Source organism: Plecotus auritus, assembly GCF_963455305.1.
Source record: "Plecotus auritus genome assembly, chromosome: X".
In the NCBI taxonomy this organism is placed as follows: Eukaryota; Metazoa; Chordata; class Mammalia; order Chiroptera; family Vespertilionidae; genus Plecotus; species Plecotus auritus.
In genome coordinates, this window is record NC_137784.1 from 143680841 (window position 1) to 143702404 (window position 21564).

A 21564-nucleotide genomic window follows, 5' to 3' on the forward strand; every position below is an offset into this window, starting at 1 on the left:
CCAGTGTCCGTTTTCACTTCCTTCCCCAAAATGGCATAGGTGCGCATGGCGTTGGGAGAAGACACATAAAAAACACCCTCATCACCAAGCACCCAGACCGCTTTGCGTACCCTATTCCACGTAAGCTATGTCTCTCTCTTAAGTGTATTGTTTTTCTAGTACTTGTTTAATATTGTCATTTATCTCTTTTCTCTGGTTACATTAGTAATAACTATCCTATATAATAAAAGGGTAATATGCACATCGACCGAACAGCGTAACGACCGGTCGCTATGACGCGCACGGGGGAGCACCCCTCAGCCAGAAGCCGGGCTCATGGCTGGCGAGCGCAGCGGCCGTGGCAGGAGCCTCTCTCGCCTCCATGGCAGCGCTAAGGATGTCTGACTGATGGACATCCCCCGAGGGCTCCCGGACTGCAAAAGGGTGCAGGCCGGCTGAGGGACAGCCCCCCCACCGGGTGCACGAATTTCGTGCACCGGGCCTCTAGTTCACTATAAGAAATTTGAGCCCGGCCAGCATGGCTCAGTGGTTGAGCATTGACCTGTAAACCAGGAAGTCATGGCTTGATTCCTCCTCAGGGCATATGCCTGGGGTTGCAGGCTTGATCCCCAGTGGAGGGCGTGCAGGAGGCAGCTGATCAATGATTCTCATCATTGATGCTTCTGTCTCTCTCCCTCTCCCTTTGTTTCTGAAATCAATAAAAAAAAATCTGAAAGATCCAAAAGAGAACAAAGAAGAAAATGAGTTAATAATCCCAACCCCACCCCCCTAATAAGAGTGCTATAAATATTTTCTTTTATACCCTTCCAGACTGCTCTTAGTGCAGATATGTGGAGTGTGTGCTTGTGGTGGTTGTTTTTTAACAAAATTTGGCTCATCCATTCTGTTTGTATCCTGATTTTTCCAAAAGTGTGTCATGAATGTTATGCAGATGAAGTATTCTTTAGAAAAATAGGTTTTCATGATAGCACTGTTTTTCTTTGATATAACAATAGTTTTCTTACTCAGTAACTGAACTGCTGACTTTATCACTGTCAAAATCCACTCAATGTGCTGTCAGTTGTTTATCATAAAGAACTTTAAATCCATAATATTTTCATTCCCCTTATCTTCTCTAGCTTATCCTTAACCTCTTGCCCTCTTTGTTTCCTCAACTGTAAAATGAAGTCATTCTAGAGCAGGGGTGGGGAACCTTTTTCTGCCAAGGGCCATTTGGATATTTATAACATCTTTCTGGGCCGTACAAAATCATCAACTTAAAAACTAGCCTGCTCTTGTAAATAATAGCTAAGATTTGGAAACAGCCTAAGTGCCCATCAGCAGATGAGTGGATTAGAAAACTGTGGTACATCTACACAATGGAATACTACGCTGCTGTAAAAAAGAAAGAACTCCTACCATTTGCAACAGCATGGATGGAGCTGGAGAGCATTATGCTAAGTGAAATAAGCCAGGCAGAGAAAGATAAATAGCACATGATCTCACTCATCTATGGAATATAATGAACAACATAAAGTGATGAACAAAAAACAGATCCAGAGACAGAGAAGCATTGATCAGATGCTCAAACCTCAGAGGGAAGGCAGGGGAGGGTGGGGGTAAGGGGGAGAGATCAACCAAAGGACTTGTATGCATGCATATAAACCTAACCAGCGGTCACAGACAATCAGGGGGGTGAGGGCATGAGTGGGGGAGGGGGCAATGGGAGAAGAAGGACACATATGTAATACCTTAATCAATTAAAAAAAAAATTTTTTAATTAGCCTGCTCTGTTTGGTCATACATTTAATTGACTCACCCCTAATGCCTTGGCAGGGCCAGACCAAATGATTTCTCAGGCCTTATATGGCGCACGGGCCGTAGGTTCCCCACCCGTGGTCTAGAGATATAAAGAGGATTTGAGATCATGTGAAACACTTAGCAGATACTAGATAAATAGTAGCCATCTTACCAGTATAATATTATTACTCCAAAGTTTAAATTTTGGATCCCAAAAGCTTTCTAGCAGTTAGAGATTTCTTTGGGGTGAGAAGAACTAAAGGAAAATTAGTTTCAAGAGCAGCAGGAGAAACATGTGAAGACTGGCTCTGTCCTGTAGGGACTTCCGTGCCTTCCGGAAGCCATGTCACCACCACTTGCTGTCTCTTCTACACCCCAGCGAGCCAGGAGGCTCCACTGGACCACCCTCAGCCCAGAACACTGTCTGATTTACACACACAAAATTCACCAAGTGTTTTTTCAACTGGTGCCATTGGGGGTTTCTAAGAAAACGCTTTTGAATGCTTTTGATTCTCCTTATGTTTAGATCATGAGTACAGCAAGCTTAGCCAACATTTAGTTGCTTCGAGATCACATCATAATTGAACAACTGTTGAACCATTTAATGTTATCAAATGGCCAGTTAACTAGCTTGGTTTTCAAGTGAACCATTGCTGACCTCAAGCGTGTCTGCTCTCTGATCTATTTAGCCCCACACGTGTGTATATCGTATGTTCACCTACCAAAGTGACTGAAGACAGTATAGCATCCACGTAGTATGTCATTGATTGAACTTTTCATGTACCTGGAGAAAGGAATCTTTTTTTAAAAAAAATCCACATTTTTGATGCCCTTGAGTACTTGGAAGTTCTAATAGTCTAGTTGGGGCAGGAGAGGGGGAGTTCCCTGTGGGTTTGGACCCATCCACTCAGCAAAGAGTAGCACAAATGTGTCCTAGCCATGGAAGGAAGGAAGGAAGGAAGGAAGGAAGGAAGGAAGGAAGGAAGGAAGGAAGGAAGGAAGGAAGGAAGGAAGGAAGGAAGGAAGGAAGGAAGGTAGGTGGGAGGGAGGGAGGAAGAGGGGAGGGGAGGGGAGGGGAAATCAAAAGCAATGCCCCTGGCTTGCCTAGAAAAAATTTCCTGACCTGTGTCTCTGTCACAACTACTCAGCTTTGCCCTTGTGGCATGAAATTAGGCATAGACTTTATGGAAAGGAATGGGCATGGCTGTGTTCCGGTGAAACTTGACTTACAAAAACAGACCATGGGCATATTTGACCCACAGGCCAGAGTTTGCCAGCTCCTGGTTAAGGTCTTTCTGAACTCCGAGGGCCACATCTGGCTGATGTCATTGTGTGTTCAATATGGCATGCCTCTGCTGTATTCTAACGTTCTCCTTTTGCGAGATGCTCCAGCTGAGCAGAACCCAATGGGCCTTCTCTGATAATAACAGAGTTCAGGATCTTCACTGTCCAGCACAGTCGCCAGTAGCCACGTGTGTCTATTGAACCCTGGAAACGTGGCTAGTGAGACTGAGCAACTGAAGTTTTCCTGTATCTTCAATTGAAATAACCACGTGGCGTTTTCTATCTTTTAAATTCTTTTTTCCTTCTGCCTGACCGCCTTAAGGCATACAGCGAGTTAAGTTACTCATGTGGGTCGTTTTGTGTCTTTCTCATGTGGTGACCCATGAGAGAACGAAATCGATCTTACCTGAACGCTGAAAGATTCACCGAACCAAACAACTCGCCAGCTACCGTGGTCTGACGTCACGCAGATAAACGCAACTTCCAGAATTTAGTTCTACAAAGCTACTAGGGATGGGAGCAGGGCATGAGGCGTAGACTGTAGCATCCACAGTTTCGAGAAGAGATTAGGTTTAACCCTCTCTTGACGTGTGACCTTGCAGATACCACCAGACCTCCAAAGAAAGATGAAGAAAACGGGAAGAATTACTACTTTGTGTCTCACGATCAAATGATGCAGGACATCTCTAACAACGAGTACTTGGAGTATGGCAGCCACGAGGACGCGATGTACGGGACCAAGCTGGAGACCATCCGCAAGATCCACGAGCAGGGGCTGATCGCCATCCTGGACGTGGAGCCTCAGGTAACGCCCGACCACACCCAGCGCCATCACCCCGCCTGCATGCTGAGCTCAGGTTTTGCCATCAAAATGCCATCAGAATGTCATGGGCCGCAGGATCAGGGATGAAGGCATCGTGGGTTAACGGTCCAGACAACATACTAATTGCTGGACTCGGTGCACACACCAAGTATTTAAGAAGCAGAGTCTATCCTATCCTGAGATTCCTTCTACTCAGGAGCTCCATGAACTACCTGGGGGGGGGGGGGTCTGGGGTGGCTGTCCACCTCCGCCATCCCTTTACTGATGAGATGCCTGACCCTGAACTACAACTAGGAGGGATGCGGCGCATGTGGAGATGATCAGATGATTTATTGAGATAAGTCCCACACCAGAAGCCATGGAAATCATGAAACTCACAAAGGAAAAACCCAAGGCCTACGGCCACCATGCAGATATGCAGATAAGCTGTGTTTTTTCTCTCCGAGGTCAAAGCAAGTAGCGGGGCGGGGGGGTGGGGGGGGCTTAAAGCCCCCTAGGAAGGACCCCGGAGTGAGAAGCATCAGGGCAGGTTGTCGGAGAGGCTGTGATCCCGGGGCTCCCAGGCTGCCGTTCCTAAAGACCTGTTTGTACCCCACATCCCTTCGCCCTTGTAAATAGAATCCGAATGGAATGGTAGACCAGCAGGCCCCGTTGCCTCAGGAGGCTTCCCGGGTATCCGAGGCGGGGGAGGTCCTTGTTCAAGGGAGAATGGCCCCTGCGCTCAGGGTCTGAGACCGGGAGGGCGCCCACCGCTCAGTTGCTCAGCTCCAAGATGCTAACAGCCTGGCCCCCGATGGGCTTCTTGAACTTGGAATCTGGTTAAGGGGCTGGGAGGCGAGCAGACACTCGACAGCGCGCTTAGCAATCATCCTGGCCCTGCAGAGAACTAAGTAGATGCCGTGTTTAACGCCTAACCCCTCCTCAGCAGGGATTGGAAAAACCTTCTGGCCAGGGCTGGCCAGAGGCAAAGTCTCAATCCTGGGCCTGGTCCGCGGCGTCCTCTCCTTGGGTTCCACACTGGTCTTCACCTGAACGTCGTTTTCTGCTGGTAGTAATGTCTCTAGCAGTTCGCTGGCTGCAGGGCTCAGACCCCTCCGCACTGCCCAAGTCCACTGCCAGGGCTTCCCGCCTCCCCTGCCGCTGCCGCCACGCCCCGCTCTCCCTGGGCCCCTGCCCTTGGCCTTGCGCAGCCATGCATTGCTCTGCACTGCTGGGCGGGGGCACTTCTCTCGGCCTTTTCAGGACATCCCCGCGTCCCTTTCTGTGTGGCCCTGGGCACCTGGGCACCCCTCATTCTGGCTGGGCACTTTCCCTGCACCCCTGACTGCTGCCTTCTTCTCTCCTGTTTCCTGTGTCCCCATCTCTGAGAAGCATGATCTGGCAGGGCCACCCACCCCTGAGGACCAGCAGGAGGTGTCCTGTTCTCCGCCTGAGCCACTCTGGGCCCATGGCCCTGGGGACAGGGATCGCCCACATCCTGTCCCTCCCGTTGGTCTGGTTGGCCACTCTGGTCCCAGGCTCTCCGCGCGGGGCTACACATGCTTAGTCTAACCCAGTGGTCGGCAAACTCATTAGTCCACAGAGCCAAATACCAACAGGACAACAATTGACATTTCTTTGGAGAGCCACATTTTTTAAACTTAAACTTCTTCTAACGCCACTTCTTCAACATAGACTCACCCAGGCCATGGCATTTTGTGGAAGAGCCACACTCAAGGGGCCAAAGAGCCGCATGTGGCTCGCGAGCCGCAGTTTGCCGACCACTGGGCTAGATGTATGCCCGGTCCTGCTCTCACACTGAATGCCTCGCCCAGTGGTCCAGCTGCAGGTGCCCACAGGGCCTCGCCTACTGGGTTTGGCCCTCCACCTTCAGGCCACTGTGTCCCCAAGCTTGGCAAGGCCCGCATCCTGACATCAGGATGCTTGTGGCCATGACCAACGTGCTGTGGGACCTAGCCTCATTGCTCCGGGGGTGCTCTCTCCTTGGGACATTTTTCTCCACGCTGCCCCACCCCAGCCTTTTAGGTCACCTCCTCTGCTGTATCTCATGGACAGTTTGATTCAGCCAGCCCCTATTAAGCACCTACTGTGTTCCAAGCACCGTGCAGGAGCTAAGAACGCACATGGGCAGGCAAGCTGGTGGGGATGAAAGTCCTTCCTCCGTGGGCATCGCCAAGTGTCCCTTTTTATTTATTTATTTTTTTAATATATTTTATTGATATTTCACAGAGAGGAAGGGAGAGGGATAGAGAGCTAGAAACATCGATGAGAGAGAAACATCGATCAGCTGCCTCCTGCACACCTCCTACTGGGGATGTGCCCGCAACCAAGGTACATGCCCTTGATCGGAATCGAACCTGGGACCTTTCAGTCCGCAGGCCGACGCTCTATCCACTGAGCCAAACCGGTTTCGGCACCATGTGGCATTTTTTAAAGCCCTCTTGCTTCTCTCCCTGCTGACACCACCCCCACTGCGTGTGGGCCACGGAAAGACCACCTTCCGCTGGTGTTCAGCTCTAGTTCCAGTCTTAACTTATTTCAGACAGTCAGGCCAAATGGAACACATGAGATAGAGATAGTTAGGGTTTTTTAGGCCGGCGACGCTGAGCTGCGAAAGTATTCACAGCTGAGAGAAGAGCTAGTTACAGAGAGAGAGAGTTTATTTTACTTTTCCTGCGGAGAAAGAGCTGGTGTATTGCTAATCAATGTAAAGGCAAAGAACAAAAACCGAACTGTTCCCCTTTTTAAAGCCTTGCCTGCTGTTGACAAGGAAGGGAGGGGGGGTTGGGAGCTGAAATTGAGCAGACATCAGCGGGGTTGTAGTTTGTTAGTTCTTCAGGAGACAGCGGGGCAGATGTCTTAGGGAGGTGTCTTATCAGTATTTTTCCCAGGCCTGTAAAACATGCTTAGGGTAAAAGTTCAAAAGACGCTTGTTTGAAGGGAACTGGGGAAGGGAAGTTTCTACTAATTATCCCTGAGTTATAAAAACAGCAGGGAGGAGGGGCATGCAAGAATGTGGCCTTGAGAGTAGCTTATCTTGTCCCTCACTTTGAACAGAGGGGCTGTTTCAATCAGAGGAGCCAACAGTCTTGGGGTTTAATTACCAGGGGCTCCTCATACATTGTGGAAGGCCACAGCAAAGAAAAGGCCTTTTTTTCTCTGCCCTCACGGAGATATCGAGGCTAACTCTTGTAGATGAAGAAACCAAGGCTAACATAATTATGACTTGGCCAAGGTTTTGCACCCAATTGAAAATGAGGTTCAAACTTGAACAGTGTTGGTTTGGGTTTTAGGTTTCCTACAATAAATTCTAGCCTCCTTTCATTGTATCCGCCTAGAAGAGTTAACCCTGAGACTCCTTAAGCCAGTGGTTGGCAAACTCATTAGTCAACAGAGCCAAATATCAACAGTACAACGATTGAAATTTCTTTTTTTTTTTAATATATTTTATTGATGTTTTTACAGAGAGGAAGGGGGAGGGATAGAGAGTTAGAAACATCAATGAAAGAGAAACATCGATCAGCTGCCTCCTGCACACCCCCTCCTGGGGATGTGCCCGCAACCAAGGTACATGCCCTTGACCGGAATCGAACCTGGGACCCTTCAGTCCTCAGGCCAACGCTCTATCCACTGAGCCAAACCAGTTAGGCCTGAAATTGCTTTTGAGAGCCAAATTTTTTAAACTTAAACTTCTTCTAACACCACTTCTTCAACATAGACTCGCCCAAGCCGTGGTATTTTGTAGAAGAGCCACAATCAAGGGGCCAAAGAGCCGCATGTGGCTCATGAGCCACGGTTTGCCGACCACTGCCTTAAGCTGATCCACCTTGTACGAAGTGGTATTTGGGGGTGGGGGGAACGGATTGTGGTTTGTTGGTACGTTTTTGGTTTGGGTTTTTTGCATTTAGAAAAATCTAGAACACAGTCCAACCTAAGAAAAACTATGGAACTTATTTCTCATGGAAATAAAGCCATGGCTCAGAAAATAATCTATATCTGTAAAACTGTAATAGCTCCAGAGTGTAATCAGAACTTGCTGTGGCCGTTTTAAATTTTGATTTTATTCTGCTTTACCCATTTGCTGCATTCAGAGTTAAGAGTAGCGGAATGCTTGTGTTTCGCTTTTGCCCACAAAGGGAAAGGCTGCCCTCAAGTGTAGCTGTGGTCTGATTAGGACTCTAGACCAGGGGTGGGCAAACTTTTTGACTCGAGGGCCACAATGGGTTCTTAAACTGGACCAGAGGGCCGGAACAAAAGCATGGATGGAGTGTTTGTGTGAACTCATATAAATTCAACATAAAGGAGCGGAGGGGAGAGCAAGAGAACCGGATAGAACAGCCGGATCCGGCCCGCGGGCCGTAGTTTGCCCACGGCTGATCTAGACTCAAAACAAGGGCCGGCTTCTGACCCAGGGGCCGTTTGGTGAGACCCGCTGGCTCTCCCTTAGATTTTTGTACCAAATGGACTCGGGCGCCTGCTCTTCTGTCCTTTTTAAGTTTGCAGACCCAATAAATGGTAAAGATATCTGCATCTTAGGTACTTGGTCAAATGGTTTTTTATTCCTTGAAGACGGGTAACCTGAGATTAATTACTGACCATAGATGAGCCATAAAATCAGTTTCTCTCCCCAGAAGAGAACTGAAGAATTCGCTTTAAATGCTACATTCATGTTACTTTGGCTGTTTGGATCCAGTGTGTTTCCAGGGATCTTTCTAGACTCCCTCTCCTCTTCGGGGTTCAGAAAAGAGCTACTTGCCTGTAAATAGTAACAAATGTGTGTTTCATCTAAAGTCAGAAAGGAAACAGGTTAGGACAGCCGTGGGCAAACTACGGCCCGCGGGCCGGATCCGGCCCGTTCGGCTGTTCTATCCGGCCCGTGGAGCCAAAAGAGCGGAGGGTTCTCTTGCTCTCCCCTCCGCTCCTTAACTTTGAATGTATATTAGTTCACACAAACACTCCATCCGTGCTTTTGTTCCGGCCCTCCGGTCCAGTTTAAGAACCCATGGTGGCCCTCGAGTCAAAACGTTTGCCCACCCCTGGGTTAGGAGATCATCGGGAAGTCACCTACCTATTCAAGGCCTGCGGGCGGGGAATCCCTGTGCAGTGACGAATGACAAGCACTTGAGACCCGTGAGTGAAGCAGAGGGAGGGCCAGAGACCTTCAGGGCCTGAGGAGGAGTGTGCTGGCTCTGCTAGAGGAGTGCAGCCTGGGTCTTAGGCGCCAGAGGCGTTTGGCCGTGTGATGGGCACCGGCTGCGTTGGCCGTTTCATGCAGGAAGTGCAGGATGACCGTGTCTTCACGGGTGAAGGCCAAGGGCGTGTGTGCGGTGCGCAGGGAAGGGCCCTCTGCAGGGAGATCGTGTCCTCCGAGGAGCGTGTTTGCTGCGGTTGTGAGGCGGGAGCAGGTAAAGAACTGGGTGGCTGTCAGGCTGGGTCGCTGAGCAGACACAGGGCCATCTCGCGCCTGGGGTGGCGTTCTCCATCTGGCACTCGGGCCGCTTCAGGGTCGGGGGCGAGGGCGGGATCTGTGCCTGAGGACTGTTGCCATGGCAGCTGCCCAGGAGCCGGCCAGGGGAGGGTGCGGGGTGATGAGGAAACCTTATGTCTCAGCTGACCCGATGAGCGCAGGGAGGACAGGGAAAGTGATGTGCCAGGTCCCTCAGCCCACGAGGAGCTGCTGTGCCACTGAAATTCAGAAACAATCCTGGCCCGGCCGGCGTGGCTCAGGGGCTGAGCATCAATCCATGAGCCAGGCGGTCACGGTTCGATTCCCGGTCAGGGCACAGGCCTGGGTTGCAGGCTCCATCCCCATAGGGGACGTGCAGGAGGCAACTGATCAATGACTCTCTCATCATTGATGTTTCTCTCTCTCTCTCTCTCTCTCTCTCTCTCTCTCTCTCTCTCTCTCCCTCCCTCCCTCTCTCTCTCCCTCTCTCTCCCTCTCCCTTCCTCTCTGAAATCAATAAAATCTTTTTTTTTTTAAGAAACACTCCTGCCCTAGCCGGTGTGGCTCAGTGGATAGAGCGTCAGCCTGTAGACTGAAGGGTCCTGGGTTTGATTCCAGTCCAGGGCACATGCCCGGGTTGCAGGCTCGATCCCCAGTGTGGGGCGTGCAGGAGGCAGCCGATCCATGGTTCTCTCTCATCGTGGATGTTTCTATCTCTCTCTCCCTCTCCCTTCCTCTCTGACATCAATAAAACTATTTTTTAAAAAATAAACCTTTAAAATAAAAAAGAAACAACCCTAGTGAAAGTGAATTTGCACTCAGTAGGGAAGTCAAAGCGTTTCCTCTCCAAGTGGCCTCTTTGCGGCCGTGGGTTCATAGAGGCCCGGAGACCGGCCAGCCTCCAAAGGCAAGCTAGATTTTGTGCAAATTCTACGCGCTGCCGGACGCTTCCATTTCCTCATAAAGACAGTTTACACCAAGTGCCATCTGGGCATGAGGGCGACACCGAACCACGACACAGCCCCTGCCCTCAAGGTGCTCCCCCTCCAGGGCCCAGGTCTGGGTTTCCAGCCTGTAAGTGCAGGGGCTCAGCTCAGAGCGCATATAGGACTTTAGAGAAAAGAACAGCAGGGCCCCGGCCGGTGTGGCTCAGTGGATAGCGTGTCGGCCTGCGAACCAGAGGGTCCCGGGTTCGATTCCGGTCAAGGGCATGGACCTCAGTCACAGGCTCCTCCCCAGCCCGGGCCCTGGTCAGGGTGCTTGTGCAGGAGGCAACCCATCGATGTGTTTCTTGCACATCGATGTCTCTCTCTGACTGTCCCTCTCTCTTCCACTCTCTCTGTAAATCAATGGGAAAATAGCCTCAGGTGAGGATGAACAGAAAAGAAAGGAGGGACAGGGACAGGGACAGGGACAGGGACAGGGACAGGGAGGAAAGAAAACCAGTGCTCTGTTCAGCAAACACTCAGCCAAGCAGAAGAGAGAGGGGGGACAGGGACGAGGGATGGCAGACCCAGGCAGGGGGCGTCATAAGAAAAGAGCCAGGAAGCCAGACAGAGTCTGGCCCACTCTAGAGCCTCAAGTACTTGGTCAAGGCCATCCCACAGGGACCGCAGGGGGGGGGGCGGGGGGGGACAGGCTGACAGGTAAGCCTGGGCCAGCGCATGCCGGGGGTGTGACATTTGTGCTAAGAACCGTGCGTTTCATCCCAGTTCAGTCTGGAACATAGCGAAACTGCAGGCGTAGAAACGAGTCTAATTGCTACTCAGTCAGCCGGGAACAGAACAGGGCGAAATCAGTGCATAACAGACTAGTTTTGTGAAATTCTCACCAGAGGACAGCAAGATACGTACCCGGATGCGTACAAATGAACTGCACCTCCGCACACGGGGAGTGCATGCCTGTGTGTTTAACTAACTGTGCTCGTTTGAGGGGTGTGGGCCTGGCCTGTGGCCGTGCCAACTCAGTGAGAGGTTTGGGTGCCAGGGAAGGAAGCTGGCAGGGGCTGGGAGGCCCCTGTCCCTGGAATGTAGCATCTCAGGGGCCTGTGAACTGCTTATAGCCTCCAAGCTGCTCCAGTGGCTCCAGACCCCAGCTCCAGGCAGGGTCTCCCCCGCTCAACCTCCCCCAACCCCCCCCCCCCCGCCCCCAGCCCCACAGGCGCCTTTCATCAGGGCAACTCATATGCTGCGAACACAGCCTCACGGTGCCAGGGGCCACAGTCTGCCCATCCTTGTTAGCAGCTTCAGGTTTGAAGTGGGCAGTGGGCTGTGGATCGGTCGGGAGGCCAGGCAGCTGCTCGCAGGCGCCCCCCAAATGCACTTTAGAGTTTCGGCTACAATCAGTAGCCAGCTCGAAGCGAACCCCAGAGCAGCGTGACCAGTGCTCACTTTCCCGAAGAAAACGCGGTCAGATTGGCTCATGAGATGCGTAAGAAAAATGTCCAGTTTGTCGCCTTTTGTTTGCTGGTGGCTGTCGCCTCTCCCTCGGAAGAAAGGGGGTCCTGTGTGGTTCGTGGCGTTGGTCGCTTACCTAGCAAACACCCTGCCGGGATGTGGATGACGGCCTTTTCGGTTGGGTCAAGTTTTAGACTCGTTTGCACGTTGAACTTCCACCTTCTAAGTCTCCGTCTCTCCCACGCAGGCGCTGAAGGTCCTGAGAACCGCCGAGTTCGCTCCTTTTGTTGTTTTTATTGCCGCACCAACCATCACCCCGGGTTTGAATGAGGTAAGACCTGATCAGTGTCATGTGTCCCCCCGCTCCCCTCCGTGCGCACGCCCCCCATGGACCACAGCCCCGTGTCCAGAGGCCCCAAGTGCAGCTCCGCTTCATCCCGATGCTGGCGGGTCAAGGCCATGTCCCTGGTGTGTGGTCCTCGTTCAGGGTCAGCACAGTCACCCTGTGGCCTAATCAATAAGTGTACTTTTTTTCAATTATTTCTTCTGTTTTTTTGTTGTTGTTTTGTTTGTTTGTTTGTTTTTAAATATATTTTATTAATACTTTACAGAGAGGAAGGGAGAGGGATAGAGCGTTAGAAACATCGATGAGAGAGAAACATCGATCAGCTGCCTCCTGCACACCCCCCCCTGGGGATGTGCCCACAACCAAGGTACATGCCCTTGACCGGAATCGAACCCGGGACCCTTCAGTCCGCAGGCCGACGCTCTATCCACTGTGCCACACCAGTTTCGGCTATTTCTTCTGTTTTTAAAATACTGTTGAGACTATCACACACGTCCCCCTTTTTTCTCCCATAGACCCCCTCCAGCCTGACCCCGCCCCAGGCCCTCAGCACCCCAGTGTCTGTGTCCGTGGGCCATGCATATATGCACACGTGTTCTTTGGTTGATCACCTCCCACCCCCCTGCACCCCCCCCCCCGCCTTCCCTCTGAGATCCCGCACTCTGCTCCACGCCTCCATGTCTCCGGGTCCACTCCGTTCCTCAGTTTATGTTGTTCATCGGATTCCACGTATGAGGGCGATCATGGGCTCCTTTGGAAGAGTTGAAATGGCCATGTGGGTCCCTGGGGATGAGCTCAGTCCCCTGTGAGGCCAACGCAAGTGAGCAGCGGCCTCGGAGACCGAGCAGGCAGCCGGGAAGGCGCCTGGGGCTGGCCGATAGGAAGGCCGCCATGCTGTGCGTTGGGGCTTATCTGTGGAGTCATTCTTCTTTATAATTATTATTGAAAGTATTACACATGTCCCCTTTTTCCCCCCATGACCCCCTCCAGCCCGCCCCTGCCCCCCCCCCCCCGCCCCAGGCCCTCACCACTCCATTGTCTGTGTCCATGGGTTGTGCATACATGCACACAAGGTCCTTGGTTGATCACCTCCCACCCTCCCCCGCCCCCCCCCCCCTCCGCCTTCCCTCTGAGGTTCCGCACTCTGTCCCATGCTTCCATGTCTCTGGATCTGGGGGTCATTCTTTTTTTTTTTTAATATATTTTATTGATATTTTACGGAGAGGAAGGGAGAGGGATAGAGAGTTAGAAACATCGATGAGAGAGAAACATCAATCAGCTGCCTCCTGCACACTCCCCACTGGGGATGTGCCCACAACCAAGGTCCATGCCCTTGACCGGAATCGAACCTGGGACCTTTCAGTCCGCAGGCCGACGCTCTATCCACTGAGCCACACCGGTTTCGGCTGGGGGTCATTGTTAAGGGGAGACTCCCGCCCTGAATCCTCCTGAAGTCCATCACTTCTGCGGGCCAGCAAGCCACCAGGGGGCTCTAGGCTCTGCTCGGTGAAACCGGGGCTTGGAGATGTTCGCTCCCTGTGCCTTTAAGGAGGAGGAAATATTGAGGTTTCTGTGTTACCTAGCTTTTCAGCCATTACTTCTGGCCATTGTCTTCGCAAAGGGGCGTCCCTTTGTGGACTGGGCTTATTTCCCCAGCGCATCGCAAGGACCACCCCGCCTCGGTTGCCGTGTATTTTGGTTGAATCATCATCTTTGCTCTGTTTTTGTGTTTGTTTTGCCTGTCTCCCTGCCCTTTTGCTAATTTCCCATAGCTGCCAAAATGGTGCAGGAAGTTGCCTGTAAGTACCAGCGAGGAGGTGATGCATTGCAGCCTTGTTGACCTGCGCGGATGTAGGATGTAGCGTCCTCCTCCCGCAGACCCTTGCTTTTGCTGGCGGCATAAAGGCATTTTGTTTTCACTGAGGGGACCCCTGCTCCCGGCCAGTCCCGCCCCCAGACGAGCTGTTGTGGAGGAAGAAGCTGTGACAAATACAGCTTCGTCTCATCGGAGCCGAAGAGGGAGCTTAATTTCTGTGCTGAGGACCACATTCAGAAGGCCATGCTCTCGGCCTAGCCTCCCCTGAATGTTCTCCTCACCCCAGCTTTCCCAGCTCGTCAGAGGCTCTGCTGGGGGTTGGCAAGCCCAGGACCTGATGTCCCCTAGGACATCTGGGGGAGTGCACGCTCCCCAACAGGCAGCTCCGCGCTGTGTTTCTCGTAAAATAAAGCCACAGTGAAAACACGATGCTTTTGAAGCGCAAGCGGAAAGCGTGTTGATGCGGCCTTAGAAGGCGATGAGCCGAGGTCTTATCAACACAGCGGTAGTCACCGCCGGGCGTCCCGGCAGGCCAGGGCATCCTGGCAGGAGAAGGCAGCACAGCCAGGACACTCCCACAGGCTGTCCTGTAGAAAAGATGGGGTTCCCGACTTCCCTGGTGTCTGTCCCTCCCCACGGCGGCGCCACGATGCAGTCAGCCGAGTGTCGCTTTGGGTCCCCTTTCCAGAGCCTTGCACCACAGGCGCATCAGGAAGGGTCTCTGCCAAACCACAGATGCGTCCCAGGCAAGAGGGGGGGCCCGGAGCCGTAGGCGGGCACCCCGGCTCCCAAGTCCCTGGCAGCGCCGCAGCCTTGAACTTTACCGCAGCGCCGTCTGTCATCAGGAGGCGCCCGGTCCCAGTAGAGCCGCCCTGTCGCTCGAGTCCAGAGCCAGCACTCGTCACATCCGATCGCGGCCAGCAGCAGTCGGCCGAGTGCTTGTCCCTTCCGTAACATGTATTGAGCACTTCCTGTATGCAAGGCACAATGCCAAGGACAGGGCCCACAGGTGTGCGGTCTAGGTGGGGGGACGGTGCTAAGCGGATAAGCAGGCATTTCACTGCACCTGTGTGTCCTGGGAGACGCCACCCAATAGCTCGCCCACCCAGCGCTGGAGGAGAAGGGGGCCGTTAACGGGACCGAGCAAGTGGCCTGGCTTGACATCTGAATTTGTCCATTGAACTTGCAACATTGTATGATCCATAAAGAGGCAGGGGCGGACTTTCTGGTGGCTCTTAGGAGGCCCTTATCTTGAAAGAAGCGCCACCCTGAGGCTAACGTGAGACTCGCATGACAGACTCGGGGGCCCTGAATGTCCTCTGGCTGCCAGCTCAGCCAGCGACACTTCTCGAGTCTGTAACAAGCTCTGGAGTTGGGGAAAGTTCTTGACTGGAGCCAAACTCCCTAGAGCTCAGCGGCTGCCTCTCCTTCAGTGTTCCCCCTAAGCCCGTGGTCGGCAAACTGCAGCTCGCGAGCCACCTGCGGCTCTTTGGCCCCTTGAGTGTGGCTCTTCCACAAAATACCGCAGCCTGGGCGAGTCTATTTTGAAGAAGTGGCATTAGAAGAAGTTTAAGTTTAAAAAATGTGGCTTGCAAAAGAAATGTCCATCATTGTGCTGTTGATATTTGGCTCTGTGGACTAATGAGTTTGCCGACCACTGGCCTAAGAGATGCGCATAGTTATAGACGGGGACATTTGGCCCTTTCCGATCCAGACCAGTTTGAGGGGACTCATCAGATGCCAGGCGCTGTTGCGTCTGGGAAATAGCCTCTGGCACCCACTGCTGCTGAGTGAGGGCCATTATATGAAATTGAATTCCCAGAACATGTTGAACCTCTAAGTAGAAAGCAGGAAAATGCAACTTAATTTGTTGTGCGGAGGCAGGGGCTAACGTCACCCCAAAGCCCTCCCACCGAGCAGGGAGCAGGAGAGAGGCTGGGGGTGAGGGGGCTGGGTCAGAGGAATGGAGACAGACCGGCTAGGCCTGGAGGGGGCGGGGGGGGGCAGTGTGTTTGCTGAAGAGTGTGTGTTTTCTCTGGTCCGCCCGGTTTGCTGTGGAACTCTTCTGGAACTCTTCGTTGCATGGTGAGCGGTCTGGGTTGCAAGCAGGACTTCTGTGACCCAGAACTGTCCCTCGTCTCCTCTGTCAACGAAGCGGACTCGGCCTTGTGCCCCAATGCGGCACCTCGAGGTCTGGCCTTGGCCGTTTCTGACACGGAGACGAACAGAAACGCACCAAGAGAAAGAATCCCGCTGACTTCTCTCTTCTCTGCTTTTCCCTCCTCCCCTGCCCGCCCCTGCCTCCGGGTCCCCTCTCCATCCAGGATGAATCTCTCCAGCGCCTGCAGAAGGAGTCTGATATCTTACAGAGAACATACGCACACTACTTCGATCTCACAATTATCAACAATGAAATTGATGAGACAATCAGACACCTGGAGGAAGCCGTGGAGCTCGTGTGCACAGCCCCTCAGTGGGTCCCCGTGTCCTGGGTCTATTAGGCCTGTCCCCAGATATTTGCCACATACCTGGGAGCCACCTCATACATGGAAACGCCTCTCTGTTATCGGCCTTGTGTCAGCAGGTCGTGGTCCCTAGAGACTACCTAGTTGTAGTGTGACCTACATTTATAATTATTGTCATGTCCGAATAGGTAGGAGGAGAAAAACAATTACACACTAATTTAAAGAGACAGTATCTTTTTTAATCAGTTCTCCTAAACTTTAATAAAATGTATCTTTAAATGTATGTATTATTCAATCCTTTGGAATGTTATATTTTTTGAAATCATAGCTTTTTATTTCCAAGGCCCCTAAAAACTGCACAAAATAGATGCTGCTTTCTATAATCTATTTTAATAATAATAAACAATGATTCTGTTACCTTGACCGGGGGTGGAATACTACATTCTTTTTAGAGTCTGATTTTATGGATTGGAATCTCTTTCTTTCCTTTATTTATTTGAAATAATCAGTCTAGTGATGACAAAACAGTCATAAATTTTTAAGGCCTTTTTTCTCTTCTGTTTTTTAGGGTAGTCTTTTTTTTTAAGTCCTTGACGTAACATCCAGATGATGTGATACTGTCTCTTTGAAGCCCCCTGTGAACCTTTTAGAGATTTGAAGTTGGGTCTTGACTCTTAATGCATGTGGACAGTCGCGAGCGTTTATGCTGTCGGTGTGTCTGTGTTGGACAAAACAATCTGTAATCACAGCCAAGTACATTCCGCTCACGGGGCACACCCAGCGAATAAGAATAAGATGCTATTATGACTAAGTTGTAAAACCTATGCACATCCCTTGCATTTCGGGCAACTTTATAAAAAAAAAAACACGACAAAAACAAAACTGATTTTTATTAATAATAATCATATAGTGAAACGTGTTTGTAATTTTGTCTCAATTTAATTTGTTGTAAGGTGGGAGGGGGAATTGCTGGTTTCGCCATTTCAGATCTGTGTTGTCTGAGAGTATTAACGTTTTAATCAAGCAAAGAAATGAGGATTTTTAAAATGTATGTCATTGTTTTAAAAGCACCCATTTTAAGAGAATATACTGTGCAATGAAGAAACCAGTTTAGGCATTTGCTATAAACTGAATTATTCCAAAAGAATAATCTATAACAGCCCTGTAAATTCCTTTAAAATGCTAACTAACAGGACAGTTTGACCAAGTTTTTTAAATATACTTCCTTTTATGTGTTCAATATTAAAAGCCTTTGGGTCCTTCATTTCATTATAGATTTGTTCAGATATACCACCGATAATCTTTCCGATTTTATAATTCATCAGATGCTCATTGAACCATCAAAGGTCCAGGAGCGACTATCAGTTGGAAGGACAACAAATTACTCTGCCAGAGCACACGTGGTCACCCAAGGGCCACCATGTCCCAGAGGCCATCTGTGGTTTCCCTTCCTCTTGCTATATCCCTTGGCACAGGAGAATCATCTTTCCTTGTTGCTGTAGAGACATTAACCATCTCATCGCCCTTACATGAGGTCACATCCTTCCAATACAGCAGATTCAGGCTGGGGGTGTCCGACTCTTGCCAGAGGTCAGTGGAAGGTTTTTTCATGATGCACCAGGGTGTGTGAAGTGGTTCCGTTAACCTGAGATCCTTGAAAAAAAATACCATCGTGTTTGCTTCTTGACAGTTAGATGGCCTCATCGCTTTGTGCCTTTTGGCAGGATGTGCAGGGTGTGTTCTGAGCTGAAAAGCTCCTCTTGAAGGACCACACAGAGAAGACGTTCGTATACTCCTTTTGGGGTGTCATCCCTCGCCACATACTCTTATTAAATGATGCTGATTTTTTTTTTTCTCTGATGTTGTCCTTTGGCCGTGACCAGATGAGTCTGCCACTTACCAACAAGATGTTGAGCGAACTGCTTCTGTTGGGGCTCCATAGCAGGGTGACCAGACCACCGTAGCAGAGACATCCTGGATGGAAGGAGAAACCCCAAGAGTTGTTTGGGGCTGTGCTAGGATTGATTCAAATCTAACCGATGCCAAGGCCAGGTAATCATTCCCTTGAAGGTACTACAATCTGGGCTCTTCTCCGTGTGCGAGGGCCCGCTCTACCTCTTTTCCAATGAAGCACAAAAAAAGAAATCCGCTAACACCTGGGGAAGAGCAATTCCTCTGGTAGAAGCCCCCGCGCCCTCCTTGCACTTTCAGACCAAATCTTGAGAGACGCTGCCCACGCCGTGTTCATAACTGGATCAAGCAGAGAAAGAGGAAGCGATGCCACGCTGAGAGTCCGTGGTCCCAGGATTGAGAAGCGTCGTAGCACTAGCCCTCCCTCCCAGTGGCTTTATGCAGATGGTTGGATGGTCCTCCACACTGCACCCAGAACTCCTTCTTCTCTGACCTCTCAATGGGGTCCCCTGCTCCATGCCACTGGTACACATATTCTCCACAGCAGCGTCTTTATGACCAAGCGGAAAAAACACCGAAATAGCTGAATTCAGAGTAATTCCAGGATGTTGCTGCTACCCACTGGAATTGTAATTCCAGGGGAAATTGCGAAAACGCTTCTTGACGGCCTCCATTCGATCAGCAAGATCATCTTTTGTCCTTTTAAATAGCAGAGCAAATGATTAGATTATTAGGTCTTCTCACTGGTCACATGAGCCGTATTCTGAGGTTTCTCCACCCCACGCCCCCACAGCAAAAAAAAAAGGGGGGTCTTTTTAATGTTTTCAATAATCATCATAAAGGAGAGATGTGATTTTTTAATCATGAGGGAGTAATTACCTTGCACAGGCAGCACATTCCATTTTAACACATAACATGGGTAGCCTTTTAAAATGCATCTCCCGGCAGGTGAGATGGTTCAAAATCTGTGCTCCCGGAGGAAAATGGATGACCTACTTGGAATTTGCATTGCCAAGGCATCCGCCCAGCCCTTCTGCAGGGAGGCCGCCAAGCGCTGGGTGCAGGCAGGAGGCAGCGAGCGCCCTCTTTCCCGTCCAATCCCATCTCGCTTACAGCCTTTGATCTCATTCCTGCAGAGGAGGGCGCTTTTGTGGCGTCCTTAAATCACTGGCGGTGCATTCCGGCTTTGCGATCACTGGCAAAGTGTCGCCAGTTGAGCCCCCTCGGGGGAAACTGAACAGGGAGATGCGCAGAGAGGACCCCGCCCCTCGCCGACAGGTGGCCCTGAGCCAACTCTTGTGTCCCCCCGGGTGATGTCCTTCTCTTCATTTCAGATCCATCTCTTCACCTGTTTCCTATCATCTAACTGGTGTGTGTGCGCGCGCGCGTGCACGTGCGTGTGTGCAGGGTGCGGGGGCGAGCAGGCGAGGGTTTGTTTTGCCAGAACTGAACACAGCCTCCTGATTCCATCCTCTTCACAAGGGCTTATCCCGAGGCTGATGACAGCGCGGCAGAGGTTAAAGGCCCCTGAGCGCTTTTCTCTTCCGGCTGCCGCTCACACAAGGGCTACAGGCTTCCAGCGGGAGTCATCCCCCCGGCAGACCTTTGCCTCTTCTCGCCCCTTTAGAAGGGAGGTTTTCCTCTCCTTTCGGGGTCTTCGGTTGCAGGAGCGCATGCCCAGGAGGCCGCGTGCTGGCTTGGCTTGGCCACACGCCCCTCGCCGTTGGCCTTCAACTTGGAGCTGCTGGGAGGCGCGGGTCTTCAGCTCAGCGAGTGGGGTTTGGCTCTGGCGCGTGCGGGGAGTGGGAGCGGGAGAGCATCCCTGGGAGCTGGCTTTCCTCTGCCCCCCCTCCCCCGGGCTGCAGGATATGGGGGAGCCCCGCGCCCCCTCTCCTAGGGGCACGCCCACCCTTCGCTCCTGGGGGGGGGGGCATTGAAAAGCCAGCACCCCACCACCTTCACCTGCCCTCCATCACCTCGAACCTGTGCAAATGGACCGAGCAACAGAAAACGGAAAGCGATTTGTCACGACACGAGAGGCCCCGTGTCTGGCCCCACGCACAACTCCGGGTCCGCGTGTGCTCAGAACTCGGGGCTTTGCTGCCTGCCACTCGTGCGTGTGTCAGTTCCAGCCTCGGGCACGTGACCTAGGGGACGTGTCAGTTTCCTCCCCAGGAGAGGTCGGGGGTGTGGCCAGCTTGGGGCCCAGAGGAGCGGCCATCTCTTAGTTCTTTTCGGGAGTACGAACAGGCCTTCCTCCACAGCGAGTCGCCCTACCTGTTTTTTTGGGGGGGGTTTTGGGGGTTTTTTTTGGTTTTTCATTTTGAAGAGACCAGGAATTAGGGGCATTGATGTCCAGTCCCGGCCGTGTCCTGGAGCGGCCCCCGGGCGGGCGGGAGGCCGGGGCCAGGCAGGGTGGCCGATGCCAAGTCGCCCGGCTCCTTGAAATGCAGGTGCGTCGCCGTTCAGACTCCGTCCTCGGGTTGTGTTGCCTACCGTTTTGCCAACGTGTTCTTTTCTCTGTATGTATAATTGCCTTTTTATAAAAGGTTCTGAAGTATTGTCTCAGTGATCAAAAGAGAGCGATGTTCATGCTTGTTGTATATTTCACCGTAGCCAATTGTAAGGATTTGCAGGGTCCAGCAAAGCCTTAGCGTGCCAGTGCGTCTGTGCAGGGGGGGGGTCCCTCAGCGCCCGCGAGGTGCCGGGGTCGGGAAGGTCCGGATTCTCTGTAAATGTCCTGCTTTTCTTTCTCTGTGCGTATCTATCTACATGCCTTAGCACACGCCCTCCCGCCCCGATCCCTTCGCCTGTCGCCAGAGCCACCGATCCTGGTGCCCTGGCCCACGGGCCAAGTCCATGGAACCCCAATCAGTGATCTCGTGTGACGGGGGAGGAAGAGACTATCCATAGTATTCTTTGTAGAATATACATACCTGTAGGATGCTGTGTAATGGGAAACCATAGAATTGGGCTTTTGTCATTTCAAAGTTGGAGAAATGTACGAATAAAATGTATAAAACACCAAAAGGCAGTTGTCTCCTCGGATCGCAGGCCACACAGCTCGGGGGCACACCACACGAGGGGGAGCGGCAGAAGGAGGGAGTTCCCCGCCCCCCCCCCCCCACAAACATCTGGGGCACAGGGCTGCTCCCATGCTTTCGGGGTCCGCCCGGCAGCCTCCGTCTTCAGCATAGCGATGCACCGCGGCACACGAGCTGTTCCAGTTCAGTTGCTTGCATTTATTTTTTTAAATGTTTTTATTGATGTCAGAGAGGGAGAGGGAGAGAGAAACATC

General features: G+C 51.7%; 1 protein-coding gene across 14 annotated transcripts in view; it reads left to right on the forward strand.

Annotated features, from left to right (window-relative positions):
- Positions 1 to 17618, forward strand: part of CASK (calcium/calmodulin dependent serine protein kinase) — a 311008-nt gene extending 293390 nt beyond the window's left edge. For 9 of the 14 annotated variants that reach the window (XM_080652074.1, XM_080652077.1, XM_080652069.1 and 6 more), the window contains 4 exons: positions 40 to 120; positions 3666 to 3868; positions 11976 to 12059; positions 16215 to 17618. In XM_080652074.1, coding sequence (XP_080508200.1) covers positions 40 to 120; positions 3666 to 3868; positions 11976 to 12059; positions 16215 to 16391 — 545 coding nt within the window. In that variant the 3' untranslated portion in view covers positions 16392 to 17618. The remainder of the gene's footprint in view (positions 1 to 39; positions 121 to 3665; positions 3869 to 11975; positions 12060 to 16214) is intronic. The other 5 variants (XM_080652066.1, XM_080652078.1, XM_080652075.1 and 2 more) reach the window with 1 other exon arrangement.
- Positions 17619 to 21564: the final 3946 nt, after the last annotated feature.